We start from the raw sequence: 27,939 nt of genomic DNA on the forward strand, positions 1-27,939 counted from the left end.
AGTTTCACACTGTGGCCACTGGAGGGCAGGAAACACACATGATTCTCAGTATCAGGGTCTTATTTCGAAGTAAGAGTCAAAAACCTGGGAAATTATTTAAAGAAAGAAAATACAAATCTCATAAACATTCTTTTTATTCACAATAAAAACACGGAAATATATCAAATGTTTAATATGAGCTCATTTTTAATTTGATGGCAGAAACACGTCTCAAAAAAGCTGAGACTGAAGCAATAAAAGGTAAGAAAAGTATCCTCCATCAGACCAGCTGCTGTCCTCGGCTCACAGACATCACAGACTAATGTTAGAGAGGAAACACAGACCTGTGCCGCTGACATAATCATTTTTACTGTTTTGTGCAGCTTTATTTATATTTGATATATCATCCTAACTTTTTCACAGTCGAGGTTGTACGAGGCGTCATTGTGGAGTTGAGCAGATTTCGTGGTGCTTGTCTTGACCAATAGAAATCTTCCACTCGGTCTCACATCTCACAGGCTTGATTTCAGGTTTTAATTTGGGGCTAACGTCACAGATTCTGCTAAATATGGGTCAGAGTCCGGTTGTTGGATCAGGGATTTCAACTTTTGTAAAAGCAGATCTGGTGGCAGAGAGGCGCTAACATCGATGCAAAGGGTTGAGCTTTCATCTTGAGGCTTTTATTTTGAAGGCTCTGTCAGAAAGTGCTTTTAAGCCTGAGCCAGCTCGATACTGAAGGAAAGATGGAGAGGAGGGCAGCTACTACTACTACACACACTCTCTCTCTCTCTCTCTCTCTCTCACACACACACACACACACACACACACACACACATGTCTGGTTTGCTATCCTCGTGGGGACATCCCATTGACATAATGCTTTCCCTAGCCCCTTACCCTAACCCTAACCATTAAAAATGAATGCCTAACCCTAACCCTTACCCTAAACCTAACCATAACCTAATTGTAACCCTGACAGTAAAACCACATTTTGAGTGTGAAAATTGCTTTCAACCCCGAGGGGACCTGGATTTTGGTCCCCACGGTGCAGAAAGTCCCCACCAGGATAGTAAAAGTCAGATTTTGGTCCCCACCAGGATAGTACGAACCCGTACACACACACACACACACACACACACACACACACACACACACACACACACACACACACACACACACACACACACTCTTAAAGCACCCCTCCCTTCCCTTTCACCTCTTGCGGTGGAGCAGACGGAGCTGCTGCACAGACTCTCTGCATCACAAATCAAACAGATCTCAGTGAGAGGAGGCTGAGCGAGCCACAGCATCATTTAAAAGAAGATCTGACGGGTGTTCCGCCGAGCGCAGCGTACTGTCATCTCTCATTTCAGCTCCTATCGCTCACATCAGGGGATCTGTACCTCCCACTTCTCCTGCAGAGACACGATGAACCTCACCCTGCAGCTTACCGTGCTGGACTAGGACCAGGTGAGCGTCCCGGGAAAAATCTTTCAGTTTCACAGGTTGGATGTGCAGGACATGTGCGGCTGCCTCCGCCTGGGTGGGTGTGTCGCTGCATCGCACCTCCATCTGGATTCTTCTCTTTTCTTTGTCTGCCTGTGATGAAGATGAAGGTTTTGGTGCATTCACACAAAGAGTGTGTGTGTGTGTGTGTGTGTGTGTTTGTGTGTGTGTGAGAGAGAGAGAGTGAGGTATGGACATGTTCATGCATCACTGCGTGTTAATTATGTATAAAACATGGCTGCAGTCGTGCTGCCTCGCAGGATTTCATTCAAGCTTTTTGGGTATTTTCTAGAAAACACAGACGCTGCCTTGTGTCCTCGCCGCCTTGTGTCCTCGCCGCCTTGTGTCCTCGCCGCCTTGGGGTCCTCGCCGCCTTGTGTCCTCGTCGCCTCGTGTCAGTTATCCTGCTTTGCTCGAGCAGGAGGTTAAACTCTGAAAATATTTCATTTCCAAAAAGCTAGAAACAAGAAACAAGAGCAGATTGTTTACGGTCTGAAGTCGGCCAAAGAATTTCAAATTAAACTGCCTAAAAAAAGTGAATATTATTTTGAAAGTCTGCCTTTAAAGACTTTTAATGTTTCCGTTTGACTGAGTGAGCTGGTTTTAGTCACGGTGACAGCTTTAACGAGAGGAGTCACAGTCAGGGGGTGTGACCCGACCGAAGAGCGAGGAGGTGACAGCAACATGGCCGCTCTGTGACCAGGCCGAGAAACAGGAAGTTGAATTTTGAGTTTAGAAAATAAAACAAAGATTCATCCTTTCAGAACTGCTCCAAATCTCTGCTCGGGCCGCTGAGTTTGGATCAGTTTGTAGAATCTGAATTTAGCTGAATATGGAGGCTGGATGTGATGTCACTATGATGTCATCTGACCCTCACGCTGGTTGTTGGTTCCATCACTTGCCTCTGCTATACGTAGCGATCATGGTAGGTGGGCTGGCTGGACCAAAAATATCAAGGCAGATTCCTTTGCCCCAATCCAGCCTTGCCTCTATCTGTGAGGCCGTGGTCCTCTGCCAGAAAAGGGTGGAGTGCATACTCTGGTCAGGGATGAGTTACTACCCCAGGTGGAGGTGTTCAGCTATATCGGGGTCTTGTCCACAAGTGAGGGGAGCGTGAGACTGACAGATGGATTGGTTCAGCACCTGCAGTGATGCGACCGCTGTACCAATCTGCGGGGGTGAAGAGAGAGCTGAACCTGAAAGCGAAGTTCTCTATTTACTGCTTGATCTGTGGGTGGCCTCTCCCTTAGAGAGAGGGTGAGGAGCTCAGTAGGAGCTACTTTGAGAGGAGGCTCAGAGTAGAGCTGCTGCTCCCCCATATTGGAAGAAGCCAGTTGAGCTATTCTGGGCATGTCCTAACGGGGGAGGGCCCGGGACAGACCCACTATCTCTATAGTGTCTGTCTCCTGAATCCAAACTGGAAGCAGGTTCCACAGAAGAGGGGCCTGAAAACTGAAGGCTCTGCCTCCCATTCTACTTTTAAATACTCTGAGCCCGTTCTCACTCCCGAGGCGTAACATCCCGACGTTTTGTCACGTCCTGCGGCGTTCCTGAGGAACGCGAAAGGTGACCTTCCACGTTGTTATGGTACGCGGCGGTTTCCAGCCCTGTACTGCAGCCCTAAACTTAACCTTATCACTAAGCCTAACCATAACCTTATGCCTAACCTTAACCATAACCTTATGCCTAACCATAACCTTATTCCTAACCTTAACCATAACCGTATCCCTACGCCTAAACCTAACCTTATCCCTAAACCTAACCATAACCTTATGCCTAAACCTAACCATAACCGTATACCTAAGCCTAAACCTAACCTTATCGCTAAACCTAACCATAACCTTATTCCTAACCTTAACCAGCACTTTAATGAGGTGAAATAGTGTTTTCTAAAGCGATTTTAAGGGAAAAAGCGAAGATGTGTAGATTGAGTCCAAACGGTTCTCATGTGTCCGCAGTTTTCCGATGTCGTGACGTAGGAACGCCTTGGGTGCCCGAAAACGTAATATGTTGACGATTTGTCACCTAGCGTAAAATGTTACGATTTGGGAGTGAGAACGGGTTGATACTCTAGGAACAACAAGTAAGCCTGCAGTGTGAGAGCGAAGTGCTCTAACAGGGTGATATGGTACTACAAGGTCATTAAGATAAGATGGAGAAATCAGCTCTTGTTCTAGTCCCTGTCAGGACTCTTGCTGCAGTATTTTGGATCAGGGTTTGCCCATGAACATGGTTTAGGCTGGTTTTGGATCATCTCGGAGGACTTGGAAGTCAGTGGCATGGAAGTTGGGATTGGGGCTCTGGGTTTTACGCTGGTCTTGGACTCATTTGGCTTTGGAGCGTCTCAGTGAACTTTCCACAGCTCTTGTGTGGATTACTCCTGAAACTCCCCGCACAATCCCAGACTGATCCATCTGTTTGAGGGCTCTGCGTTCTTCTTGTAGTTGAAGTTGAGTCTTTCTTCATGGTGCCTGCATTGGAGAAGTGAGCATCTTTAACCTTTGCACATGACTACAGACAGCTTTAACCGAAATAAAGACAAACTCAGCATATGAAGAATTTTCTTCTGTACAGGTTCAAAGTTCGCCTCTGGTTGGAGTGCTTTTGCCTCTGCAGCTCCTCTACATGGTTACACACTTCCATCAGGTCAGCCACCAGCTCTCCAGTAAACCATGCTGGATCAGGGCTCTCATGAGGTGGAAGATGTTCCTGTTCAAATAAAAGCTCGTGCACGTTTGCACTTCACTGTTTGTGGTGGAGGTTTTTACATTTGTTCCAGACAGGCAGAGAGAAACTGAACCCTAACTCTAACCTAGAGGGGTTTTATGACTGGGGTGGGACCAAACTCTGATCCACCGTAAAACATGATGACCTCTTGGGGCTGATCTGAATCTGGATCCAGGATGTTCTAGTGAGCAAAAACAAACTAAACCGGAAAGGAAAAAGATTTTAGTTACTAAAATCCAACAAAATGAAAATCTAGACTTCTGGAAACAAACTGGACCTTCAGGGTCACGGGGGCGTTGGAGGATATCCCTTGTGATGTGATGTGATGACTCACAGCTCTGAAATCTCCATCCAGCCTCCAAACATATTTTTTTTCATGCTATAAAATTTGAATGGATTCATTTTGTGTCTGTGGCGTAAAAACAGCTGATACGAGTTGGAGATCCATGTTTGTCAAAGCGCTGTGAGGCTGTTTCATCCTGTTATAGCCTCGTCTCTCAGACTCATGTTGTCAGAGGGTCCTGTAGCTGATTAGTGCCACAGCCTCGCAGCTACAGCCCAACAAGCTCAGAGTCTGTGAGTGCAGGGACGCAGCCATTACCCAGGATTTTATAAAAGGCTTCTGTCATGTCAGCGCATCATAACTGGCGCTCTAACTCCAGCAGCATGAAACAAACATCAGCAGAGCCCCGAGTCATTACGCCGCCGCCGCAGAGCTAAAAACAACAGACTAATGGCTGCGATGGTCGTGTCTTCCTGCTGCCGCTCCCTCCGGAGCGCCCGCCGCAGCTCGCAGCGCTAATCCTGCCGCTCGCTGACAGGACAAAGGTAACAGCAGGTTAATTAATGTTAAACCCCGGCTCCTGTAAGGACCCTTCATTAAAGACCTTGTGACCCTCCTCCAGCCAATGAGATCAAAAGGGGAAATCTGAGTCCCTTTGACACAACAGTAAAATCTCAGTGTACCGCTGTAATCAGCAAAATTAATGATTAATAAATCATTTAAATTCATTGATTTTGTTTGATTTAGTCACAGAAATCATTTTCCTCATGGAGAACTATAGACTGTACGTGGAAGATGGACATGAAAGCAATTTGCTTCTTTCTCTTTTGTGTGAGATTTTTTTTTCTTTCCTCATTTCTCTAATCTTTTTATTATTATGATGATGAAATATCCTTATTTTTATGGGAAGTTTTTTTTTCCTTTTTTTATGGAAACATAGTTTTTGATGTTTCACTGTGAAGCCTAAAATTTTCATAGGAAAGTTTGTTCATACGTCTGACAGACTTGGTCCCAAACAGCAGCTGCTGAGGCTCGTGGGTCTAACAAGTAATTCAAACCGGCATCCTGAGCAGAAGCTCTTTAATTATTTAGGACACCCCTGTGCCTCCATGTTCAGGCAAATTCAGGTTGTTAAAATAAAAATCTGAAGTATTCGCTGTCCTGTGCTTATTCTGCAGATATTTCCTCGAAGCCTCTGATGTGGGTCGCATAGAGCTCTCTGCTGATTGGACAGAGTCACATTTTCTAAACTATTCTTATTTCTAACTGCAGTAAGCTGATGATTATATATGCTCCTGTCATTCTCTCGAGCTGGTTCTGAAGTAAAAGCTCCATCCAAGTTTATCTGCTGCAGAGCACGTCAGATTTTTATGATGATCAAAGGTTTGTGTGAAAACGGGAAACAGTTGGAAATCCGTCTTGAATAAACATTTACAAAATGGTCTAAAAAAAATCTTTTAGCATAAAAGTCATAAAAATATGAATTTATAATAAAATGAGAACATGCAGTTCCTCTAACGTCCAGCAGAGGCAGCAGTGAGTCCGTCCCCAGAGAAGCAAACATGTTTACATCCTGATCTGTTCATCTGGATGAACTTTTGGAGATTTACTTACCTGGATGATTGAGCATGCATCAAGACGTTTACATCCTGATGCACAAACTGTTTGATCTCTGTGGATAATTTATAACTCACTTGTTTAATTCACATTAAGGCTTAAAGTTAGCATTATTAGGGGCGTGGCCTCTTTGACTGACAGGTGGATGTAGCTGTAGGTCTGGACCGTGTTTGTGCTGTTGGAGCCTTTTTAATTCTGTCATGTGACCAATAATATGGCCGCTGTGAGGTCATTGTAGTAGCAGACCCTCTGAGCTCCAATTTTAGTGGAGCAGTGAAATTTGAGGATTTTGATGATTGCTGAGTAGCAGTGCTGAGTTCATCTTTCTCCATCACATTTCATTTTAAATGATTGATGGGTTTTAATACACAGATCCAGGATGAGACCAGATGAAACTTAAATCTTAAAGTTAAAGAAGTTTTTTTGTAACCTGAAGCTCCTGAGATAACCAACAAAAGAACAAAGAGCCGAGTGCTCGCCTCGCTGAGTGATGAAAAAGGGGAAGAAAGAGGTAAACACCCTCTCGTCCTCTTCTCTGAACGCTGAGCACGTCAGCGACTTGGGAGGATCGGAGGCGTTTTGCAGACATATCCTGTGACCTGCATCGAATGACACTGATGCTGCTAAACGGTCGCACTGCATCAGGGAGCACGTGCAGCTTCGTGCAGCGCTGTAATAACACACTCTGCTTCAGTCAGCGAAGCAGCGCTGCAGCGCTGGGTCCTCGGGGAGGGGGACGAGCGATCGATGCAGTCCTGGCAGTCGTTACAACGGCGAGCGTGTAGGCGCTGCGACAGAGCCCCTGCTCTTTAGGAAGCAGCTCGTCCTCCAGGCATCGCTCGGATCGATGAGCCTGTCTGATTGAGCCGATAAGATTACTGCTGATCACAGTGAGGAGCACAGGGTTAGCACTGAACCGAGAGCAAACGCAGCACAAGTTTGAAAAAGTCAGATAAATGATGCTGCTTCAGCTTTTCTCTCTTTACACAATAAACTTAGTTTTATGGTCAGCACAACTTTAGATGTAAAAATGTCTGAAATATCAGCACATTCAGGGAATCTGCAGTGTTTCCAGTGTTAATAAAGCCTATTCTATCTTATGTTATCTTAGAAACAGGAAGTATTGTTTGTGTAAGGATCAAATTTAATACATGCTGCTTTATTTTTTCAGTGTAAACAACATTTAAAGACGTGTCTGAATCTAAACTCTGTCTCATTTGATTGACGGTGAACTGCTCGTATCAGAAAGCATGTGCGGCAGACAGGTGCCAGCATGAGCACGAGCTCATGCCGGCACCTGTCTGCATCCACCGTATGGAGCTTGTGTTGGAGTCTTCCCTCTTTGGTTTCCAGGCTCCTGTTTTTCTGTTTAAGGATAAAGATGGTGGAGGACGTCTGCATGTTGCACAGGCTGGACCTCCACCACGCATTACCCAGTATAGCCGTGACCTCCTGTTAGTGGAAGCCGCACATGTGAAACAGAAACAGTGGTTACTGGATGTAACTGCAGTTCTATGAGTGTGTCTAAACGTTGACCCAGCTGGGACAGTTTCTTTTCTTTGTTGCCTTCTAAAAGCAGAGGAGCGATGTGGACGCTGGGCTGCATTCTCATTTTGCATTCTGCAATGGCCACCAGGCGGCGATACCTTTGCTTACAGCGTGACTTCTGGTCCTGTAGAAGTCTACGGGGAGATCGGCCCTCTGCTGTAACACTTTCCTGGTTAGCTTATGGGCTCGGTCACTGATCTCAGGTCCTTTTAGTAAATTTGATAATTCAGAGTTTCAGAAAGGAGGATTGTGATTATCGAGGATACGCTCCTTAGGTAACGTCTTATCAATCGCGTCATGTCGCATCCACATGCTGTCATCTCAGAGCTCTGAGATAACGCCCGTCACCTGACCGGAGGCAGATCTGAGGATGTCACAGCTGGTTCAGACATTTAAATCCAAGGATGTAAAAACAGATAAAACTGTTGTGACTGAAGGCTGTAATTACTCCTCCGCCTGCTCGTACTCACAGACTGACTGACAGCCTAATGATCCCTTCTCAGTCGCTGATAAATTACATGATTGTTACTATGCTCTTTGTTCACCGACGCATGAATCCGAGCTCCTGACGGAGCTCACGTCCTCCTACACGAAGGCCCGCGAGCTACAAACCTCAGCAGCAAGAAAGTGTTGAGTCACCGTTATTAAACAGCAACCTGATCAACCCACACAGATGCTGCAGATCTGTTTTATAAATGTTTCCCTCCTTTTTCTCGACCTTTGGAGAGACAAAATTATTCTGAGCTTTGTGACACACCGCTGTCATAATTTCAGCTTTTAACTTTGGTGCTGTTAGATAAGCTGTCAGAGAAAACGTCTGAATATTTCATGAATAACTCCGCCGCCCGGTCCATTTGGAGGAATCTCAACTTTTATTAAGAACAAGGAGCTCGGGATAAAGGAACATCACAGCTCAGAGGCTCCGCCTACAAAGAAACATCTCGATAAATAATCCAAATAAGATGAAAAGTTTAGAAGTCAATATTTATATATATGTGTTTTCATTTTATTCTAAATTTATTTATTTATATTTCCCATTTATTTATTTATTGCTTGATAAAATTAATCAAATTGACTTTTGAATGAATAGATTTGGAGAGAAGGATTATTTATGCAAGCATGAGCTGCTAAAATTAAAAAGAGAAAATAGTAGATAAACAAATTTAAGGTTAAAGATTGATTTCAATTTACTTTATAAAATATGGCATAAATGTGATCCATGTCAATATTGTTGTTATTTCACTGGCAATGAAACTTTTTTCACATTACACTCTCACAATAATGTGTTCATTTTTATGAAAAGTAAGTAATAATCAGTAAAATGGTGAATAAATGGGACAAAGTGGTTTCTATGTGTGGAGTCTCAGGACTCATCTGAGGCTTGGTTTCCTTTAATATCTCTGACGCCAGCAGAGCAGAAATCCCGTTCTTTCATTATAGTTTTAATATCATGTCTCCTCTGCTGCATCTATCGACTCGTTCTCAGGATGCTGCAATTTAATAAAACTGAACTTATGAGAGGAAAGAACCTGCTGAAAGCATGCAAGGATATTTGAAGGATTATTGCTTTTGTTACAATAGATTAATGCTGAGCTAAATTATCCATTTCAATTAGTTTATTAATCTCCTCTTTTTATAACACATAAACATCCAAATCAAAACGAACAACATGATTTAAAAACTACAAAATCAAATTTAGTTTCTTAAAAGAAAATTCATCAAATAAACTAAAACTGCTTTCAGTTTGAACAAAGTGCCCAACGATTGCAGTTCCTCTAATGGCCACTTGAGGCTTCCTCCAGAAGAATTGAGTATATCTGGACCGGCGTTAGGAGTGCCGACTTCCATTAGTCTGGAAGAAGCAGCAGGTCGTGGCCAATAAAGATGATGCTATCAGGAGTAGGGATGTCCAGATCCGATCACGTGGTCGGAATTCGGCCCGATCACGTGGTTTCAGACCCGATCAGAATCTGACTCGTTATTTGCTAACACATCTATAGTTATGCAGTGGCACAGACTTAGACCTCTTGACTCCACACAGAAACAGCAACGCGTGCGGCATGACATCACTTTGTTGCACAGACGCCTGCCGGCAAATTAGAACACAGAAGCAGCTTGAAGCGGAAAGCGCGAGTATGTCTGCGGTCTGGAGGTATTATAAACTTGATGACAACAACATTGCCATAGCAAACTGTGAGATATGTAAACTTGAAAAGTGACCCACTTCAGTACTGGAAAGAACATGCTAATCAGTTTTCCTCTATGGCTGCTGTTGCAACCCAGTATCTCAGTGCCCGCTGTAGCTCTGTGGACAGTGAGGGACTTTTTAGTGCCGTTGCAAACGTCCTTGATGAGAACAGAAACAAACCTCAAACCGTTTAACGTTAATCTCATTAAAATGACGTTAACACCATAACCGTATGCAAACAGCAAATCTCCGTTAGCGAGTTAGTGCGGATCGCCCAGTGGGTGGGGCTGCACGGAGTCAATGCGTTAGCGCGGTTAGCTCGTTAACATGTTAGTGCCGTGCAGCCCCTCGCAAGTTGGTGCTTGCTCCACCCAACTCTCTACTTCTGCTTTCAGAACAACGAGATGGGGACATCGGCCTCTACGCTTTAGGATTTCTGACTATTTGGAGGTATTTTCTTGGTTGAGGCAACACTGCCACCACCAGGTCAAAGTTGAAATTACAACACAGAGCTTTATAATTCCAGTGCCCGTGTCTCACTGTTACACTCGAGGTGTCTTTAATGTCTTCATTTACTGGTAATCACAGCAGACCTGCAGATTCAGAGGGTGGAGACCTTAAAGTTTTCTTTTCACTTTTACTCATTATGGTAATTCTGTTCAGGCACTACACGGTTAGGGTAAGGAAAGGGTTGTGCTCTCAGGTAAACTAGAGCTCCTCACAACAGTAACCCTACACATCCAAGAACATGGAGTCAAAACAGGGCCATCCGAATGTCTTCAGCAAAACTGCAATGATTAATATCGTTGGAGTAAGAGTGGCAAATAATTTTAATGCTGTATTCAGTTAAAATAATAAAATAAAATACAAATCTTAGGTTGATGTTTTGATAACTGGAATCAGATAAACAAAGCATTGCTGCACAAAGCACTGAACCTCTAAAGCTCCTCCGGGTGGGTGTCCCACAGGAGGGTGGAGCCATGTTGCACCAATTCCTGGCGCCTGGTGCCCAACCTCTCTTACTGGCCTGGATCCAGGGTGGGGTCTTGGTAACCTGGGTGAGTTGGCATGGTCCATTGTTTGTCTCTTCACAGGGGTCTTTTGAGTCGCACTCCAGCTCATCACCCAGGACTCTTGGAGGGGTTACATGGGCACTCAAACTTCTCAACGTCCCCCAGAACAGCTGGAGGTGGCTGGTAGCTGCACCTGAAAACCAGATATGGATATAGATAAACATGAACTCTGAGCAGTGCTGGCTGTTACACAGTTATGCTGCCATGACTTTGAGGGTTGCTTTATATAAAGGCAGACATGATTAGGACCTGCAACAAAGGAACTCTGGCTCTTAATCAAAGTATGGATGCTGCAACCTTTGGATCATCTGGACGCTCCGTGCTGCCATCGATTGCATTCTTAAATCAAGCAATGCTTCACCATGCAAAGTAGATTATACAAGGACCTTGAATACAGTGGTTGTGTTTTTCTGTTTGCAAAGCTTTTCCTCCACGAGTCTGATCTGCCACATTCTGTTTTTATATGCAGCTGGCGGTTTAGCCAAATTAATCAGCCAAACAAATAATCAGAATCATGCCCTAATGACTTTCATAGCAGCAACATAACTGACGGCATCTCTGTAATTCTTTTCAGAACGAGCCCTGCCTTCAGATTTCCTCAACAGTTAGCTTCGGCAGTCCGATGACCACCAGCCCCAGCACCACCCATCAGCCCGATAATATGGAGGAACCCCAGCAGCCAGACCAGCCAATCACCACGCAGCAGGATGGAGAAGCTGCCCACACTGCTGTGACTTCTCAACCAACCAGCTCTGACCAACAGCCCCCACCCTCAACGACAGATGCTCCCGAGGCCCAACAGACAGAGGACGGGAAGGGAATGGACCACCTGACAGTAATCAGCGAAAACACAGAGACCAGTAAATACAGCCCTAAAAGTCCGCCACGATAAGTTTTCTTTTCCAGTAGCTTCACAATGCACCTTCTTACCTCAGATACAGCCATGAGTTCAGCAGATCTTTATTTGGGTTAGTGACCAAAAGTGAAGCATTGAAGATACAATTGGAGGAAACAAGCTTCCTCATCAAAGATGTTGATTTAGTGGTTGATCTGTGTTCCCAGAATAAGAATGAATGAAAACAGGTTTGACTTTATTTACATATGTCACATATCAATGTCACAAAAGTTGTTGGATAGTTGAAGACCCAGGATTTACTAGAGACATAATATAATGACAGTTAAAAACTCTGATCAATTTCATTTCGAAAATAAATTTGACTAAACGTTCTCCCTTGCTGTGTCCAAATTCATAGGCCGTATCCTTTGGAGGATCCGGCCTTCGCGGTCTATGTGGGCCGGATCCTCCGAAGACCGAGAAGGCTGGAAGTGTGAGGCTGTGAAATGGAACGGTCTAGCCTTCAGATTTGCGTCACAGCTGTCTCGGTGGAGTTTAATAAACTCAGCCGTCTGCTCCTTGATATATAAAATACAACAGGACACTGGAGTAAACTCTCGACCATCTCACACTTCTGTTTAATCAGTTTTCTGTTTGACGTTTATTCAGCTGTATAAAAACTATAACTTTAATCTCAGCCGAACCGATTTACTCACAAACAAATAAAACACTGAAAAAAGCCAAACAATAACATTTTTAAGTTATCTAAGTGACTTATATATCACGTTTAACCTGAGTAGCAAAAGACCACGGGGGGTTTGAAAATCATGTGCGGGGAGTCCGGTGTTCTCGCCGGCTCTAGTGAGCCTCGACCTCCCGGTCAGCTTCAAGCTGGTGGGTAACACACGTCTCAGTAAACGTCGGATCACTTTTGCAAATATGTGATGTCTTGATAAACTGAGCAGATATTTGAAGTTTACACAGCTACATTCTCACCTGAAAATATGTTAAAAGTTTATTTTGTGACCCAGAAAGAGTAATAAGAGTAATATTAAAACTGAGCAGCTGCCGTCATTGTTGGAAACTGGAATTGCCTGGGCCGCGCTATGAATTCTGGGATAGGTTGGGCCACGAAGGATACACCCGACCCATTCTTCAAATTCAGGGAAAAGGAGGATGCATTTGGAGGAGTCTTCAAATTTGGACTGCCTTCGTCGCGTCATTGTGACGTAATCGGCCTACAAATGCGGCCTCAGGAGGATGCAGCCTATGAATTTGGACACAGCTCCTGTGTCTGCGTGGGTTCACAGTCCAAAGGCAAGGCAAGGCAAGTTTATGTATATAGAACAATTCAACAACAAGGTGATTCAAAGAGCTTTACAGACACATTAAAAAACAAAAACAAATAAAAAAGCACGATTTAAAATTGAAAAAAAAGAAAAAGAAAGGGAACAGTAGATAAAATCAGTAGTTAAAATGTAAGTTTTGAAATTTAAGCTTGAAAGTGTGGATTTGGTGCTTTATTCAAATGCAGCTGAGAACAGGTGAGTCTTCAACCTGGATTTAAATAAACTGAGTGTTTCAGCTGATCTGAGGTTTTCTGGGAGTTTGTTCCAGATATATGGAGCATAAAAGCTGAATGCAGCTTCTCCGTGTCTGGTTCTGACTCTGGGAACTGATAAAAAAACGGATCCAGATGACCTGAGGGATCTGGAAGGTTCATACTGGGTTAGGAGGTCACTGATGTATTTTGGTCCTAAACCATTCAGAGCTTTATAGACCAGCATCAGAACTTTAAAGTCTATCCTCTGACGGACAGGCAGCCAGTGTAAAGACCTCAGAGCTGGACTGATGTGGTCCACTTTTTTGGTCTTAGTGAGGACTCGAGCAGCAGAGTTCTGAATGAGCTGTAGTTGTCTGACTGACTTTTTAGGTAGACCTGTAAAGATGCTGTTACAGTAATCAAGCCTGCTAAAGATGAATGCATGGACTAGTTTTTCCAGGTCCTGTTGAGACATCAGATCTTTTATCCTTGAAATATTCTTGAGGTGATAGTAAGCTGATTTTGTTATTGTCCTAATGTGTTTTTCTAAGTTTAGGTCTGCATCCATCACTACACCCAAATTTCTCGCCTGGTTGGTGGTTTTTAGGTGTATAGATTGAAGTTCTCTGGTGACCTGTAATCGTTTTTCTTTGGCTCCAAAGACTATTACTTCAGTTTTGTTTTTGTTTAGCTGGAGAAAATTGTGGCACAACCAGTCATTAATTTCCTCAATGCATTTACCAAGAGCCTGTACAGGTCCTCGGTCTCCTGGTGACATTGTGATATATATTTGTGTGTCATCTGCATAGCTGTGATAGTTTATTTTGTTGTTCTTTATAATCTGTGCCAGTGGGAGCATGTAGATGTTAAACAGAAGGGGTCCCAAGATGGAACCTTGGGGAACTCCACATGTGATACTTGTCTGCTCAGATGTGAAGTTACCTATTGATACAAACTATTTCCTGTTTTCTAAGTATGTTTTGAACCAGTTTAGTACAGTTCCTGAGAGACCTGCCCAGTTCTCCAGTCGTTTGAGTAATATGTTGTGGTCAACTGTATCAAATGCTGCACTGAGATCCAGTAAAACTAAGACTGACATTTTTCCACTGTCTGTATTCAGACATATGTCATTAAACACTTTGGTCAGAGCGGTTTCAGTGCTGTGGTTCTGTCTAAAACCTGACTGGAAGGCATCATAGCAGTTATTCTGTGTTAAGAAGTAATTGAGCTGTTGAGAAACTGCTTTTTCAATGATCTTACTTAAAAATGGGAGGTTTGAGATCGGCCTGTAGTTATTCATTTGTGTCTTGTCAAGATTGTCCTTTTTCAGTATAGGTTTAATTACAGCAGTTTTTAGTGATTCTGGAAACACACCTGACGTTAAAGAAAAGTTTATGATCTGTAACAGGTCTGACTCCAAAGTCTTTGAGACCTTTTTGAAAAAACTTGTTGGCAGGACATCTAAACAGCAAGAGGAGGAGTTCAGTTGGCCTAAGATGTCCTCCAGGTCTTTGCTGTTAATAGGGTGAAACTGTTTGATGGTGTTTAAACAGTTTTTTGGTGGACACAGTACATGTCCTGGATCTGCTGTTGATGTACCAATTGCTTGTCTAATCTTTTGGATTTTGTCTGTGAAGAATTTGGCAAAGTCATTGCAGGCCATGGTCGAATGAAGTTCAGCTGCCACTGACACAGGAGGGTTTGTTAGCCTGTCAACTGTAGCAAATAAGACCCGAGCATTATGACTGTTTTTGGTGATGATGTCAGAGAAGTAGGACCTCCTTGCACTCCTCAGTTGTAAATTATAATTGTGAAGTTTCTCTTTATAGATGTCATAATGAACCTGGAGGTTTGTTTTTCTCCATCTGCGCTCAGCTTTCCTACACTCTCTTTTTTCATTTTTCACCAGTGTGGAGTTTCTCCAGGGAGACTTTTTCCTTCCAGAGATAACCTTCACCTTAATGGGAGCAGCAGTGTCCATTACATTTAACATTTTAGCATTGAAGCTAGTGACGAGCTCATTGACTGAACCTCTGGACAGGTCAGGTGTTAATGGGAAGACCTGGTTAAAGATCTCACTACTGTGTTCAGTTATACACCGTTTTGTGATCACTGCTGTTGATATAGTTGTGTGGGCTGAGATTTTACTTTCAAAGAAAACACAGTAATGATCAGACAGGCCCACATCAGACACAGTAACCTTTGAGATGCTCAGGCCCTTGGAGATCAGTAGGTCAAGAGTATGTCCTCTATTATGTGTGGCCTCTGTTACATGCTGAGTCAGCCCAAAGTTGCCCAGAGTGTTACTCAGGTCTTTAGTCCCTTTGTCCTGAGGGTTGTCCACATGGATGTTAAAATCCCCAACAATAATTACACAGTCGAAATCAACACAGATCACAGACAGCAGTTCACTGAGGTCATTAAAAAAGTCTGTGCAGTATTTGGGAGGCCTGTAAACATTAAGAAACACAACTTTGGATGGGGCCTTCAGCTGTAACGCCACATATTCAAAAGACTGAAAACTTCCAGGAGATAGCTGCTTACATTGAAATGATTCATTAAATAAGACGGCAGCCCCTCCTCCTCTCCTGCTCACCCTGGCCTCACTGATAAAACTGTAGTTAGGAGCGGTCGTCTCGATGAGAACAGCTCCACTGTTACTTTGGTCCAACCAAGTTTCAGTTAAAAACATAAAATCAAGGCTGTGCTCAGTGATTAAATCATTAATTAAAAATGTTTTCCCAGCTAAAGATCTAACGTTTAATAAAGCCAACTTAAGTGTTTTAGAGGTATTATTTGCCCCCTCGTGTTTGGGAGCAGTCTGTGGCACACAAGGTATGTTTACTACATTTAAAGATCTTTTAGAGTGCAGCTCTTTGTGTTTTGACCAGGCCACACGTCTCCTTCTGTCACCTAAAAGTACAGACATTTTAAAACCTTCTAGTAAACAGGGTCCCAGCTTCTCCTGGGAAAAGTCACCACTGTCATAATCCTCACAGCCCGGACCCTCCACACATCAGACTGCGGAGACAGAGCATGAAGGTGGTAAGGAGGACCTAAGGGGGGCGAGGCCGGGCAATGTAACTGCGATTACTCTGAGGGTGGGGCTCGATGGCGAATCTTTGGCTGCTCTGGTGGGGGGTTAATGGGGGACAAAAAGGGATTGGGCCGGGGGGTAGATCTGAGCCCAGCATTGACCCGCTCCATCATCTCCTCAGTGAATTTCAGGTGTGGGGAGGAGGGAGAAAGGGAGGGGGAGGAGGGTGATGGCCTGTCAGGGGTTTGGGGGACTGGGGAAGGTCGTGGTCCCTGGTCCTGGTCGTTGGTGTTGTTGAGAGAGGTGGAGGCAAATAGGGACCCCTCTTCTTGCCTCAGACGTCTCTCCTTTCTGAGGCTCTTCCCGGGTGGGGGCAGATGAGGCTCCTCCTCAAGGTTTCTGCTGGGCTTTGTCTGTTCTTGGAGTACTGTTTGTTCCTCTTTATGAGATAACTCCTCGTTTATCTCAGCCTTGGCACCAAGCACAGATGGATGACGTATGGAATAAAACAAGTTGGAGGTGAACCGTTTCACCCCTGACTTGTTAAAATTAAATCCATTTGCTTTAAACAGATGCCTGCGTTCCCAAAAAATATTAAGATTGTTGATAAAATGCACTGAGTGGTCAGTACATGCTGATATAAGCCATTTATTCAGTGTAAACAACCTGCTGAATCTCTCGTCTCCTCCTCTGACGGGCGGTACAGGCCCACTGATGAATACAGCTGCATTCAGAGAGTTTACAGTATTTAATAATCCAGTAAAGTCCCGTTTCAGAACCTCCGACTGTTGTTTGAACACATCGTTTGACCCTGTATGCAGAACAATATTTGTCACAGTTGGATATTCATCTGCAATCTGAAGAATTCTCTCCTTCAGGTTGTTGACCATATCCTTAGGAAAGCAGAGGACTTTAGTGTTCTTACCGCACATCCTTTGTACATCCTTTACAGCAGAGTCACCCACAATCAGAGTTTCAGGCCTAGCCTGTAGCTTTCCCTGTGGCCTTTTACTTTTCAACAGATTTTCAGACCTTACTTCGCTACTTTTAGATGGATGGTTGTCCGATAGAGATCCAGGGTCCTTTGATAGTGGAGCAAATCTGTTCTGCAGTTTCACATTCAGTTGTTTTGGAGGTTTGTTGTTAACCTTTCTATTCACGGTTGTCCAGTCCTGTTTCCTCCCGTATACAGGGGTAGAAGAGCTTCTCTGTCTCGTAGGAAGTGAAGGCCAGTCGGTTTCAGAGATTTCAGCTCGCTGTGCTCTGCCTGTGATACGTCCTTCCCCTTCCAGGAGACATGATTTATGTCTTGATTTTGCACCAAGACAGTCCAAGGGGGGATTATCGCTTGAGGATTTATAATAATGCACAGAGTCTACTTTCTTGGTCATGTTATCTGTGCTCCTTAGCTGTGTACTAGCTTGCTCATCGCCATTGTTTTGAATCAAAGGCAAGGTTGTTTCATTTCCACACAGTCCATTTACCTCCACATTTACTTCTAAGCGATGAATTTTTGTCTCCAGTACTGCAATCTTCTGCAGGAGGCTGTGGTAGTCATCTGTGGAGAGGGAAGGCATCTTGTTGCTAGTTAGCCTAGCGGTTAGCACCTTTCCAGGCTATTGATGCTGTTTGGTGCCCAGACGCTGTAATCAGGCTTCAGCTGTGTGTAGGCCACAAACACACGGAGCGCTGAGGATAAGGTAACTATACAAATTTTGCTGTTTCTGTTAAGAACACTTTAGTCCTAATGATCTATAAGTGTCCAGAAGCTATCGCAGGTAAACTCATACGGAAAAAAATCAGCATAAAAATCAATAAAAGATGCAAAGCATTTAAAGAGCAAAGAGAGGAAGTGTCCACACTCACAAAAGCAGAGGAGAAAAGTGAACAGTCCAAAGACGTGAACAGGCTAAATTAGGCTCTCTGTGTTAGCCCTGCAATTGACTGGCAACGTGTCCAGGATGTACAGCTGACATAGGCTCCACCCACACCATGACATTACACCAGTGCTACATTCATTACACTGGCTTCCAGTACATTTTAGAATTCATTTTAAAATCTTGGTACTGACTTTTAAAGCTTTGAATTGTGATGCCCCTGCCTACATTTCCGATCTTTTAGAATCCCACGCTCCCTCTCGCAGCCTGAGATCTTCTAATCAAAGGCTGTTGGTAGTCCCACGAACTCGTTTTAAGACTAGAGGTGATAGATCTTTTAGAGCGGCGCCCCCAGGTTGTGGAATGCTCTCCCTCCATCTTTACGTTGTCTTGATTGTATTTATTCTTTTAAAAAGCAGCTTAAGACTCATTTATTTAGATTGGCTTTTAATTAGATTTGTGCTGTATGTTTGATTATTAATGTGTTGTATGTATTTCTGTTTTATATTACTGTGAAGCACTTTGTGGTTTTTATCCTGTGAAAAGTTCTATATAAATAAATTGATTTGATTTTTGATTTGACCCTGAACTGAATGAGCAAAAGAAAAAGGATGGATGGATGTGCATGATAGATGGAAAATGGCCTACTGTCCTGACTGGCTTTGTTATGTTGGTACAGCCTGCACCGTGTCAGCAGGATTACGGCCCGGTCCAGTCGCAGCGGGGCATCGCTTTAGGTCGGGAAAGAAAATATTGAAAGGTGTTTTTGGCAGATCGTCGTTTTAATCACAATCATTTCCTGTGAGAATATCCAAAAACAACATGCTAGTTCATCTATTGGAGCTTCCTGACTTCCCCACCCTAACATTAGGTGTTTTATTTTTATTAACACAGTGAAGCTGTTCAGCACCTACTAGGTTTCCTCTTGAGGAACATACTTTCAGGGAAGCTCAACACAGCCAACAAAAGCTAAAACCCCCGGCAGAGATGATGGTTGCTTATCAGTTATTTTTCAGTTCCTTCTGACAGCTTTTTGTTTTCTAGGTAATGGCGTCGCGCCTGTCATGGCTGACTCGTCACCCATAGCGCCCTCTGTGTCGCCCAAGCTGCATGCAAAGCCAGCTGGCCATGCTAATGGCCGGCCCCGCTTGGGCAGCCGGTCTGGCTCGCTAGCGATGGGCTCCCCCAGGCCCTCGCTCACCCGCCAGCCCAGCGCCATCACAGAGGCCGCTGTGGATGGGTCCAAGCCGAGGGACTACCTGATCCTTGCCATCTTATCCTGCTTCTGCCCATTGTGGCCCATCAACATCGTGGCCCTCACCTTCTCTGTGATGGTACGACTTCTGACAACAGTATCATTTAAACCTCTCAGTTAACAGCAGCTCAGACAAATTCACAACCAAAAACTTGTTAATCTTTAAGGACAACAGAGCTGACAACTCCAAAAACAAAAGAATCTATTTTACATGTTAGTAACCAAGAGAAAAGAGCTAAAATGGGTTTTTCCAAGAAGAACTCGGGCTGTAGAAAGAACCAGCGAATGATAAATGAGGAATATATTTTAGCTGACAGCCTGGAAAGTTCTTTGGTGATGTCCCACAATAGAAATATGGAGTTGCAGGCAGAAAAACATTTATATAACATTTAAATTGTCAGTATCGAGTCGTCTGCTGTCTAATCTGGTGATTTTTTTCTTCTTCTTCTTCTTCTTATCTGTAACTATAATGTTGTCTTGTTGTCCCAACCCAATCATATCATTATTTTACGATGTTGACAGTTTGTTGCTTGTTTTCTTTGCTCTCTGCTTCCCTTCAGTCCCGAAACAGTCTGCAGCAAGGCAACATTGACGGTGCTCGCCGTTTGGGCCGTAACGCCATGGTGCTGTCTGTTGTCTCCATTTTAGGAGGGATTGCCATCATCACAGCGGCCATCGTCCTGAACTGGGGATGTAAGTCTCACGATTCAGTCATTTTCTCCGCAAAAGCGACCTAAAGTTGACTCTACAAGCTTTTCTCGAATGTTCAGGATCATTAAAAATGTAAAACCAGCTTAAATCTGTGTGAATTTGATCTTTATCTCTCTCCAGTGATATTAAAATCTTGATTCAAACCAACCGGCATGGCGAGACTGACTTCATGACAACATCGAACCCGACACGACACCATTTCCTCCCGTTCCTGAAGCACTATCGTTGTCGAGCGCCTGCACCAGATGTAAAACGAATAAAAACCAGTTTCTGTTATTTGCTGTTGTTTCTTGCTGCACGACAAGCATGGTCTGCCTGACGCTCTACCTCTGACACGACCGACAAACCTAAACCTGACGCCTGACACCTGATCTGGAGAAAAGGATGGATCACCAGATGCTCATTTCATTCTGTGGTAGCAGCTTATCTCCTCCTCAGACGCCACAATTACAAGAGGAAATGGACATCCTGGGAAATGGGATTATTCAGATTCCTAATGGTCTGTAATGGTGCGAACTGGGGGACCTGGTTTGTTGCGTTTGATGCCAAAAATTTAGAAACGCAGTCTCAGCTGAACTGAAACGGGGAGAAGCTGCTGCAGTGATAGTTTAACTCAAACTGAGGATGAACTCTAAAAGTCTTTGAACTGTGACGGCAGATAGGAGAGTGATCTTTGTTTCAGCACAGAGATGGACTTCCTCTGTTTCACTGTCTTTGTGAAAAAACCGGAGGCATGATTCTGATGTTTACTCTGCATATTCATGATAAATGTCCCCCGGAGCTGCTATAACATTCATCATGTTCCATCCAAGGTTATCAGAGACCGTGAACTGACCACAGGTGCTCAGACTGCTGGCTGTTAGCCGCACTCATCTCACTGTAAGCGATTCTGAGTCCCTTAGTAATTAATGAATTCTTCTCCCTGACCACAGCCTTTGGCTCTAAGTGGACGTAAAGTGATGGAAAGTTTCACATTATTCCTGATGTTCTCCAGGACTTCTATTAATTTGGGTGGTTGAGGTTACTTTTGGACCGAGGGATCTCCCTCTGAGTGCTCACAGCGTGTGAGATGGATCAATTCTTCCTTTCTCTCCGGCCTTTCAGTGTCAGTCTTTTACTTTAGTCTAGCATTCACAGCTGCTGCCCGCTTCCCTTTCTGTTAAGTGTTTTACTGCAGATACAAGAAGAACTTCCTCAACAACTCCCTGTATGAAGTTTTTTCTCAGTCTTCACTTAATGGCCTAAAATCATAATTCGGAAATATCTTTGTTTGCCAGTGTAACCCTCATGTTGGTAACAACCTTGGAAGGAGTTTGTTCATAGTTTTAGGAAGTGTTGGATCAGGTACTCACCTCTTTGCTGTGACAGTGGATGAACATAGTTCTTATAGCTACACAAGAACTGTGACAGCCGTGATCTTTGAATGGTGCAAGGTTATAAGCTAGGCTTGTTTAGCATATGTCTGAATTGCAGTGCTAACCTTAAACTTAGTTAGTTTGACCTGGTGGCTGTTAACCCTCTGACTTCTATCTTTAAATCTAACGCTATCAGAATATGTAATATTCTTTTAAATTATTCTCTTTTAAACTATTCTCCTGGCAGGGGACGATAACATATTAAAACTATTTACATTTCTTCCCAAAAAGTCCTTTTGGCTTTTCTGAAAAACACGGAGTTAGGGTTACCGATTATGGCTTAAACTGGAGGTTCACTTTGTCTGGTTATTGGATAAAGTTGCAACATTAGCAACAAGCAATTTTTTTCTTGCAACCCATTTAAGTTCAGCTCTGCAGGTGGAATTTGTTCTAGCCAAGGCTCACGTGCTGAACTGTTACATTAGTGATAACATGAAGATGTTAGCTTTCATGTGACGTTTTATATATTCATATCTTTAGAATTTTGATTTTTGCGAGGCGTGAGGTTTTCTGTTTGGTTCTTCCAAACAGGCTCAAATTCTATAAATGACATGTGGATGTTAAGAGGTGAAGCCCCGGCTTTACTGACCTTTATGGGAAGCAAATGTGATTTTGACTCATCTATACCTTCCATCAGCTGGCTCGTTACCGTTCCTGTTTGCAGTGCAAATGCAAAAAAAGAGAAACGCTCCGGAGGACATGTGGTTCTCATGGGGACTCCTGAGTACTTAGAGTCTCCTGAATGGTTTAACCCTCTGGGGTCCAGGGTATAATTGGCCGTTTTTGACTACTTTTGATTTTACCTCTACATTTCACCTTTAAAAACTGTTTATCTTGCCTTCTTTGGTATCATTATTTTCAGCACAAACTCTGAAATTGGAGTTATTTTTTCATTTTGACATACTATATTAGCACAATTGATCTAAACTCAGACAAAAAATTCAAAATCCGAGTAGAAAAAAAGTCATATTTTTTTACTGTAAAACCCACAAACTTGAATCATCAAACTTCAATTGCAAATAGAAATTGTACATTTCTAAAAATTATGCACAAGTTTTGCAAACAACAAAGTTATATGGTACTATTTACCTAAAAATGCAGCCAAGGCCTCAGGCGTTTTTTATATAACCATTTAAATCTATTTACAGAACAATCAGGTGTTCTGCATCAAATAAGAAGGTACACAAATTATTTGTGCCAGTCCAGTAGTTTCTGTCCACTATGAGATGAAGGAGAACACTACAGGCCTAAACCCTGCAGGTCTGACAACAGGAGGTGTATCAGTCCTGTTTTCCATGTGGAGACAGCATTTAGACTTTGGAGCAAATGTGACATTCACTATCGTAATTGACACACAAAACAAAACAATGACTACACTTCACACTAACTATAGTCTCCAAACACACTAAACGTCACTAATGTCGCACATGTGAAAACTCGCGCTCTCTCTTTCTTTTGCTCGCCCGCTTTCTCTCGCGGGCGTCACTTCTAAAACGTCCCCCTCTCCCTAAACAACCAAATGCCACATGTTGCCATATCATCTTTTGTTTGGTTGACATGGCACAATTCAAGACCAATAGGGAAGGAAAGGGGTGTTTTTTCTTTTTCTTTTTCTTCCCGCTGTAAACACCACTGTTTTGTTCAGAAAAAAACATCGCATTCATTTTTTATCATAACTCTGGTTTTATGTGGCCTATCCACACAATTTAAAAACTGGTATATAGTTTGAAGTCCACCCTTTCGACCCCAGTTGAACTGGAGACTCTGGATCGTTGCATCTTGTAGCTATGTTGTCTTAAATTGGTCATGTGATTTTGACGCGCCGGCGCGTCCGTCAACCCCAGAGGGTTAAAAGGACCTGTTGTCTTAGAACCGATAGCAAAGTTGCTAATAAAGAGCTGAACGGATGAGCGTTTTACATGTTCAGGATAAGCTGTTCACTAACAAGGGCCTAAAGGAGACTACACAGGTTCACGTACATGTGACGCAGGAGCTTAAAGGTGGTGAAGTCATGTGTTAAAGTCATGTGACCATGGTGTAGCTTGTTTATAGCCCATCATTAGCATTTTACTTCTTTTAATTGCAGTTATTCATCAGGAGTCATCAATGTAATTAGTTTGTAAGTCAGTCTGAGGGATCTATAAGATCTATAAGGTGCCTCCTTCTTTCTTACAAGCCTTTCATTTTCCAAGTTAAACTATGCTAATGCTAATACCCAAATCTGGTTAGTGTGCAGCTGCGAAACAGCTTTGGCATTATCAATCCATCCAACATTTACAGATGTTTGTGATGGAGTATTACAATTTACCTGATGATTCATCGAATCCACTGTAAACAAAGCCAGGAGGGACTGTCTGCAGCCAGACACTGTTTAGGAAACCTGAAATCATGATTTTTATTGCTGTTGAAATGCGATTCTGATGCCACACACTCATTTTTAGTTGTCAGGTGTAGCTGTGGTTATGACATGACCCCATTTAGAGCACACTGGCTGTTTAACTGCTTGAGTTTTACACAGAAAACCTCTCAAAACGTTCATTTTGTCCTCGTCCAGGCGGCGTTCTCTCAGCTTGCCGAGCCTCAGCGTGACGCTGTGCCAAATACCAGAGAGTGCACGTCAATCAGCACAGGACCGCTTTCTCTTTTAGCCTCTCTGTGTGGAAATGTGTGCGTGCTAACAGAAATTTTGGGGGTTCTTTGAGGATATAAGCTGTTGTTGTGGAACTAAATCAGCCCTTCATCTCTTATAACCTGTGCATGCTTGGAGTATTTATTACTGAATGCTTTTATACAGACTGTAGCCTCAGTTAGCAGGCGAGCTAACTGAGTAGCACTATGTAAATAAACAGTATGGGATGTTAATTGGAAGGTAACCCATCAGCCGGTCTAGGTTTGTCACTGAGACGTAACTGCAGTCACCTCGGTGCCAAAAACGCACTGCAGGTCTTTAAGGAGATCAGGTGACACGTTTGGACTGAGAGCCAATCAGAGTGTACAGGTAAGGTCAGGTGAGGTCAGGCTCAGAGGTGGGGGAGGAAAGGAGGGTCTTGTAGTGCTGCGTTCATGTCATATTTCACAAATGTTAGTGGTCGCATCATCGACTGCGTCACTGCAGAGGTGGTCGTTTAAGGATTAGATGTATGTTTGTCGACAGCGTCACAACATTTGTTAAATGTAGAATTTTATTCAGCGCGGGTTTCATTGTCCTTATTTTCACAAAAAAAATCAGAAACGTGTCGTAAACCAACAAAAATACTTCCAGTATGACATGAATGCAGCACGAGGTCCCCTCCATCCCATTCACACCTTCACTCCGCCCACTCCTGTTCTGTATGTAGCATGCCTGTTTACTAATCACATTATGCAAAAAAAATAAATTGTAAACTAAAAAGGAAAAAAAAAGGCCTGGCTCGTTATCAGTATGAATGCTAGCTTTGCTGATTTCTGCTGTGGTGGTGTACTCTTACACGGTTTCATACGGACTTTGCTTGCGCTACCTCTGAAAGCTGCCTACCATGTTTTATTAACCAACCGCACATCACACGGTGTCACCAATTTCTAAGTGACTGTTAAATCTTTGTGCTTCTGTTCCTGTGAGAGTTTCACTGCAGCCATTGTAATTATGATATCTACATGCAGGGTTTTGATTGTGAACATATTTCCACAAATCTATACGTTTCTTCATTTGTCCAGCCGGCACAACTCGTGTAAATAGAAAAATCTCTACAACATACATTTAAACAGGACACTGTGTTATAAGAATCAAGCTGTCTTACACTGAGAAATGAAAAGCTCTGAGGAAGATTTTGGTAACCAGCATTTATCATCTTTAAAGAAACAATTAGTAAAATAGTCTTATTTTCTAATTTAGAAAAAAAATTTTTTAAGAAGATGCCATACTAGCTGTTTTAGGTTCATCTTTTTGAAATCTTTCTTATGCCTCCTCCGGCTAAAACCCACTGTCTTCTGATTGGCCAGATTCTGGAAGCCTGCTGAGGGTCAGCAGCAAGAGTTTGTAAGCCACACTCGCCTTACTTTGGGGGTGTTTTGTGGCTGTGCCCAGCACGATGTCATAATATAATAAATGTAAAAGTTTTCAGGTAATATTTGATGACATGAATGACCCCAAAGTTCAAACCCTGAAAACAATCCAGTAAAAGATGAGCTCAGAACATCTGAAATGTGCCTTAAATTCTGTGCTTTTAGTTGCAATCCCATGATATCGTAACATAAATAAATTTAAATAAAAGTCAACACAATGTTGAAAACATCCTTAAGCATATGTTTGACTTGTTTTTGGAAAACTTGGCCATGATTAATATGAACTTCTAATTCCTTAACATTATAAATTTACAGAAAATGAGTCCGCAGTGAGTAGATAGCTAGGTTCTTCAGTCGGGAAGCTAACATTTTATTTGACAATGCAAAGTGTGGGAGGCTGGCATGCTAGCTAACAAATCTAGATACTAAAGAATGCTTGAAAATATCTAAATTTGCTTTTCATTTAGAAAATTTGTGACTTGTTTGAAATTTACTTAAATAAATGTTTCTAAAATACTTCTGGATTTGCCTAGCTTAGCACAAAAGCTTTGCATGCTTTATATGAAACCACAATGATGTTTAATATGATCATGTGACTCTGTGACAATATATACTGACAGAAAATAACTCTTACTATGAACAGACAGAGAATTGTTCTTCAGTCGGGTTTTTAGGCACAATGTTTAATTAAATACAAGGAAGCTAACACTCGCATTCCTAGCTAAATAGCTAATCCTGACACGAAACTATAATGTGTGAAAATATTTAAATCTAACTGCTTCGTGGTGACGGTGTCTGGTTCTTCATAGAGAAATGATCTGAATTGTTTTAAATAAAATGATGCAGAATATGATTAGCTTAGCACAAAATCTAAAAATCAGCAGCAGCGGTTAGCTAGAAATCTACTTTCCAACAGGAAAAAGTAAAAAAATTAAATTTGCATGTTTACCACTGAAATTTTATTAATGCTCATTTTTTTTAAACAATCTTATTCAAAGTAAATAAAATCACATTTAATACGGTTATGCTAATTTTGAACCAGTACCAGTGTGGCTGTACTGTATGTTCTGTTATGTTTAGCTAATTATTTCTATGTCATAATTTACATATCAATGGTCATAAAATTGGGTTACATTTTTTCCAAAATACCTGAAAGACTTTTATCATTTTGTCATTTAAATACTGAAAAGTTTCCCAAGAGCTTCTCATTTTGAACACACACCTGTACATGCTGTATAGAAGCTGCAGTTAGTGACGGTCCGTTCATTTGATGCCTACTTTAACTCTTTATGTTACACCAGTTGTCATTTTCATTTCTTTTGTAAATGCTCTTTGAACACCTGATAACCTGATCTTTGTATTTTTATATTTCTAGTCTCATCCTCTGAATCTCTTTTGTATTTACATGGTAATCTACTGTTTGTATCGCTCAGTATGACCTGCTTCCTGCTTTTTCTTTTTAAGACAAAGGAGAAACTGCAAGGCGGGGAAGGTGTAAGCATGACTATACCAACTTCATTATGTCCTCTTATTATTGATTGCTGTGTCCTGACACCGGACTCTCGTTGTGCCTGTGCATGCCTTAAATTGATTGCTTTATGGAGCATAATGAATGAGTATGGTTGTACACAAAACATTTATCAAAGACACGTTGATCTTGACTTCTGATGTTGAATATTTGATCATGTTTGAAGGCAATAAAGCCCACGTTAAATACGACCTCCTCGACGTCTACTGGCTCATGAATCTGCCAAGAGCAGCGGCACAGAAACACTTTTGCTGGCGGCTTGAACCAAAATAAAAATCCCGCTCGCTGGCTCTCTCGCTACACGCCGGTCGTCTCTGGGGACTGAATGTTGTTATCGCTCGCTGGGTCGTAAAGTTTGACACGGGAAGCTCATTGAAAGTGCGACTCTCTCTCTGAGTAACCACGGCCTGCCAGTGCACGCCATCATTTCTGTTGACGTCAATGCGAGACCTTCGTAGGCTGGAGGAACTCGCACATTTCCATCTGCCGCACATATTTTTTGTCTGTGCAGAATTCAAGTATCAAACTTTACAAACTTTCATGTGATTCCAACATGATGTTGAGTCCTGAATCACCCGAGTCAGTGCCCAGAAACTTTATGCCAATATAATGTGATGGCAGATATTATCTGTGTGTCTCCATGTTTACATTTAAGGATGTTTTTTAAATAATAATTTTGTCTTAAATCAAAATGCAGTCCATGTTAACATCACAATCAAACAACCAACATAAAAAGAGACGCATGCTTTGTCATGTCTGAGGAGATATGCAGGTAG

At 42.7% G+C, this 27,939-nt stretch overlaps 1 protein-coding gene across 2 annotated transcripts; it reads left to right on the forward strand.

The window, feature by feature from the left end:
- The first annotated feature begins 1,216 nt into the window (after nucleotides 1–1,216).
- On the forward strand, nucleotides 1,217–27,338 carry LOC134626597 (proline-rich transmembrane protein 2). 2 transcript variants are annotated; one of them, XM_063472554.1, is made up of 6 exons: nucleotides 1,217–1,449; nucleotides 1,778–1,909; nucleotides 11,496–11,781; nucleotides 19,258–19,547; nucleotides 20,029–20,161; nucleotides 20,300–27,338. In XM_063472554.1, the coding sequence occupies exons 3-6, from the start codon at nucleotides 11,544–11,546 to the stop codon at nucleotides 20,314–20,316; spliced, it is 678 nt and encodes a 225-aa protein (XP_063328624.1). In that variant the 5' UTR covers nucleotides 1,217–1,449; nucleotides 1,778–1,909; nucleotides 11,496–11,543; the 3' UTR covers nucleotides 20,317–27,338. The 2 variants fall into 2 exon arrangements, with proteins under 2 accessions (XP_063328624.1, XP_063328623.1); XM_063472553.1 differs by lacking the exon at nucleotides 1,778–1,909.
- Nucleotides 27,339–27,939: the final 601 nt, after the last annotated feature.

The sequence above is a fragment of the Pelmatolapia mariae genome, linkage group LG4 (genome assembly GCF_036321145.2).
Source record: "Pelmatolapia mariae isolate MD_Pm_ZW linkage group LG4, Pm_UMD_F_2, whole genome shotgun sequence".
Taxonomy (NCBI): domain Eukaryota; kingdom Metazoa; phylum Chordata; class Actinopteri; order Cichliformes; family Cichlidae; genus Pelmatolapia; species Pelmatolapia mariae.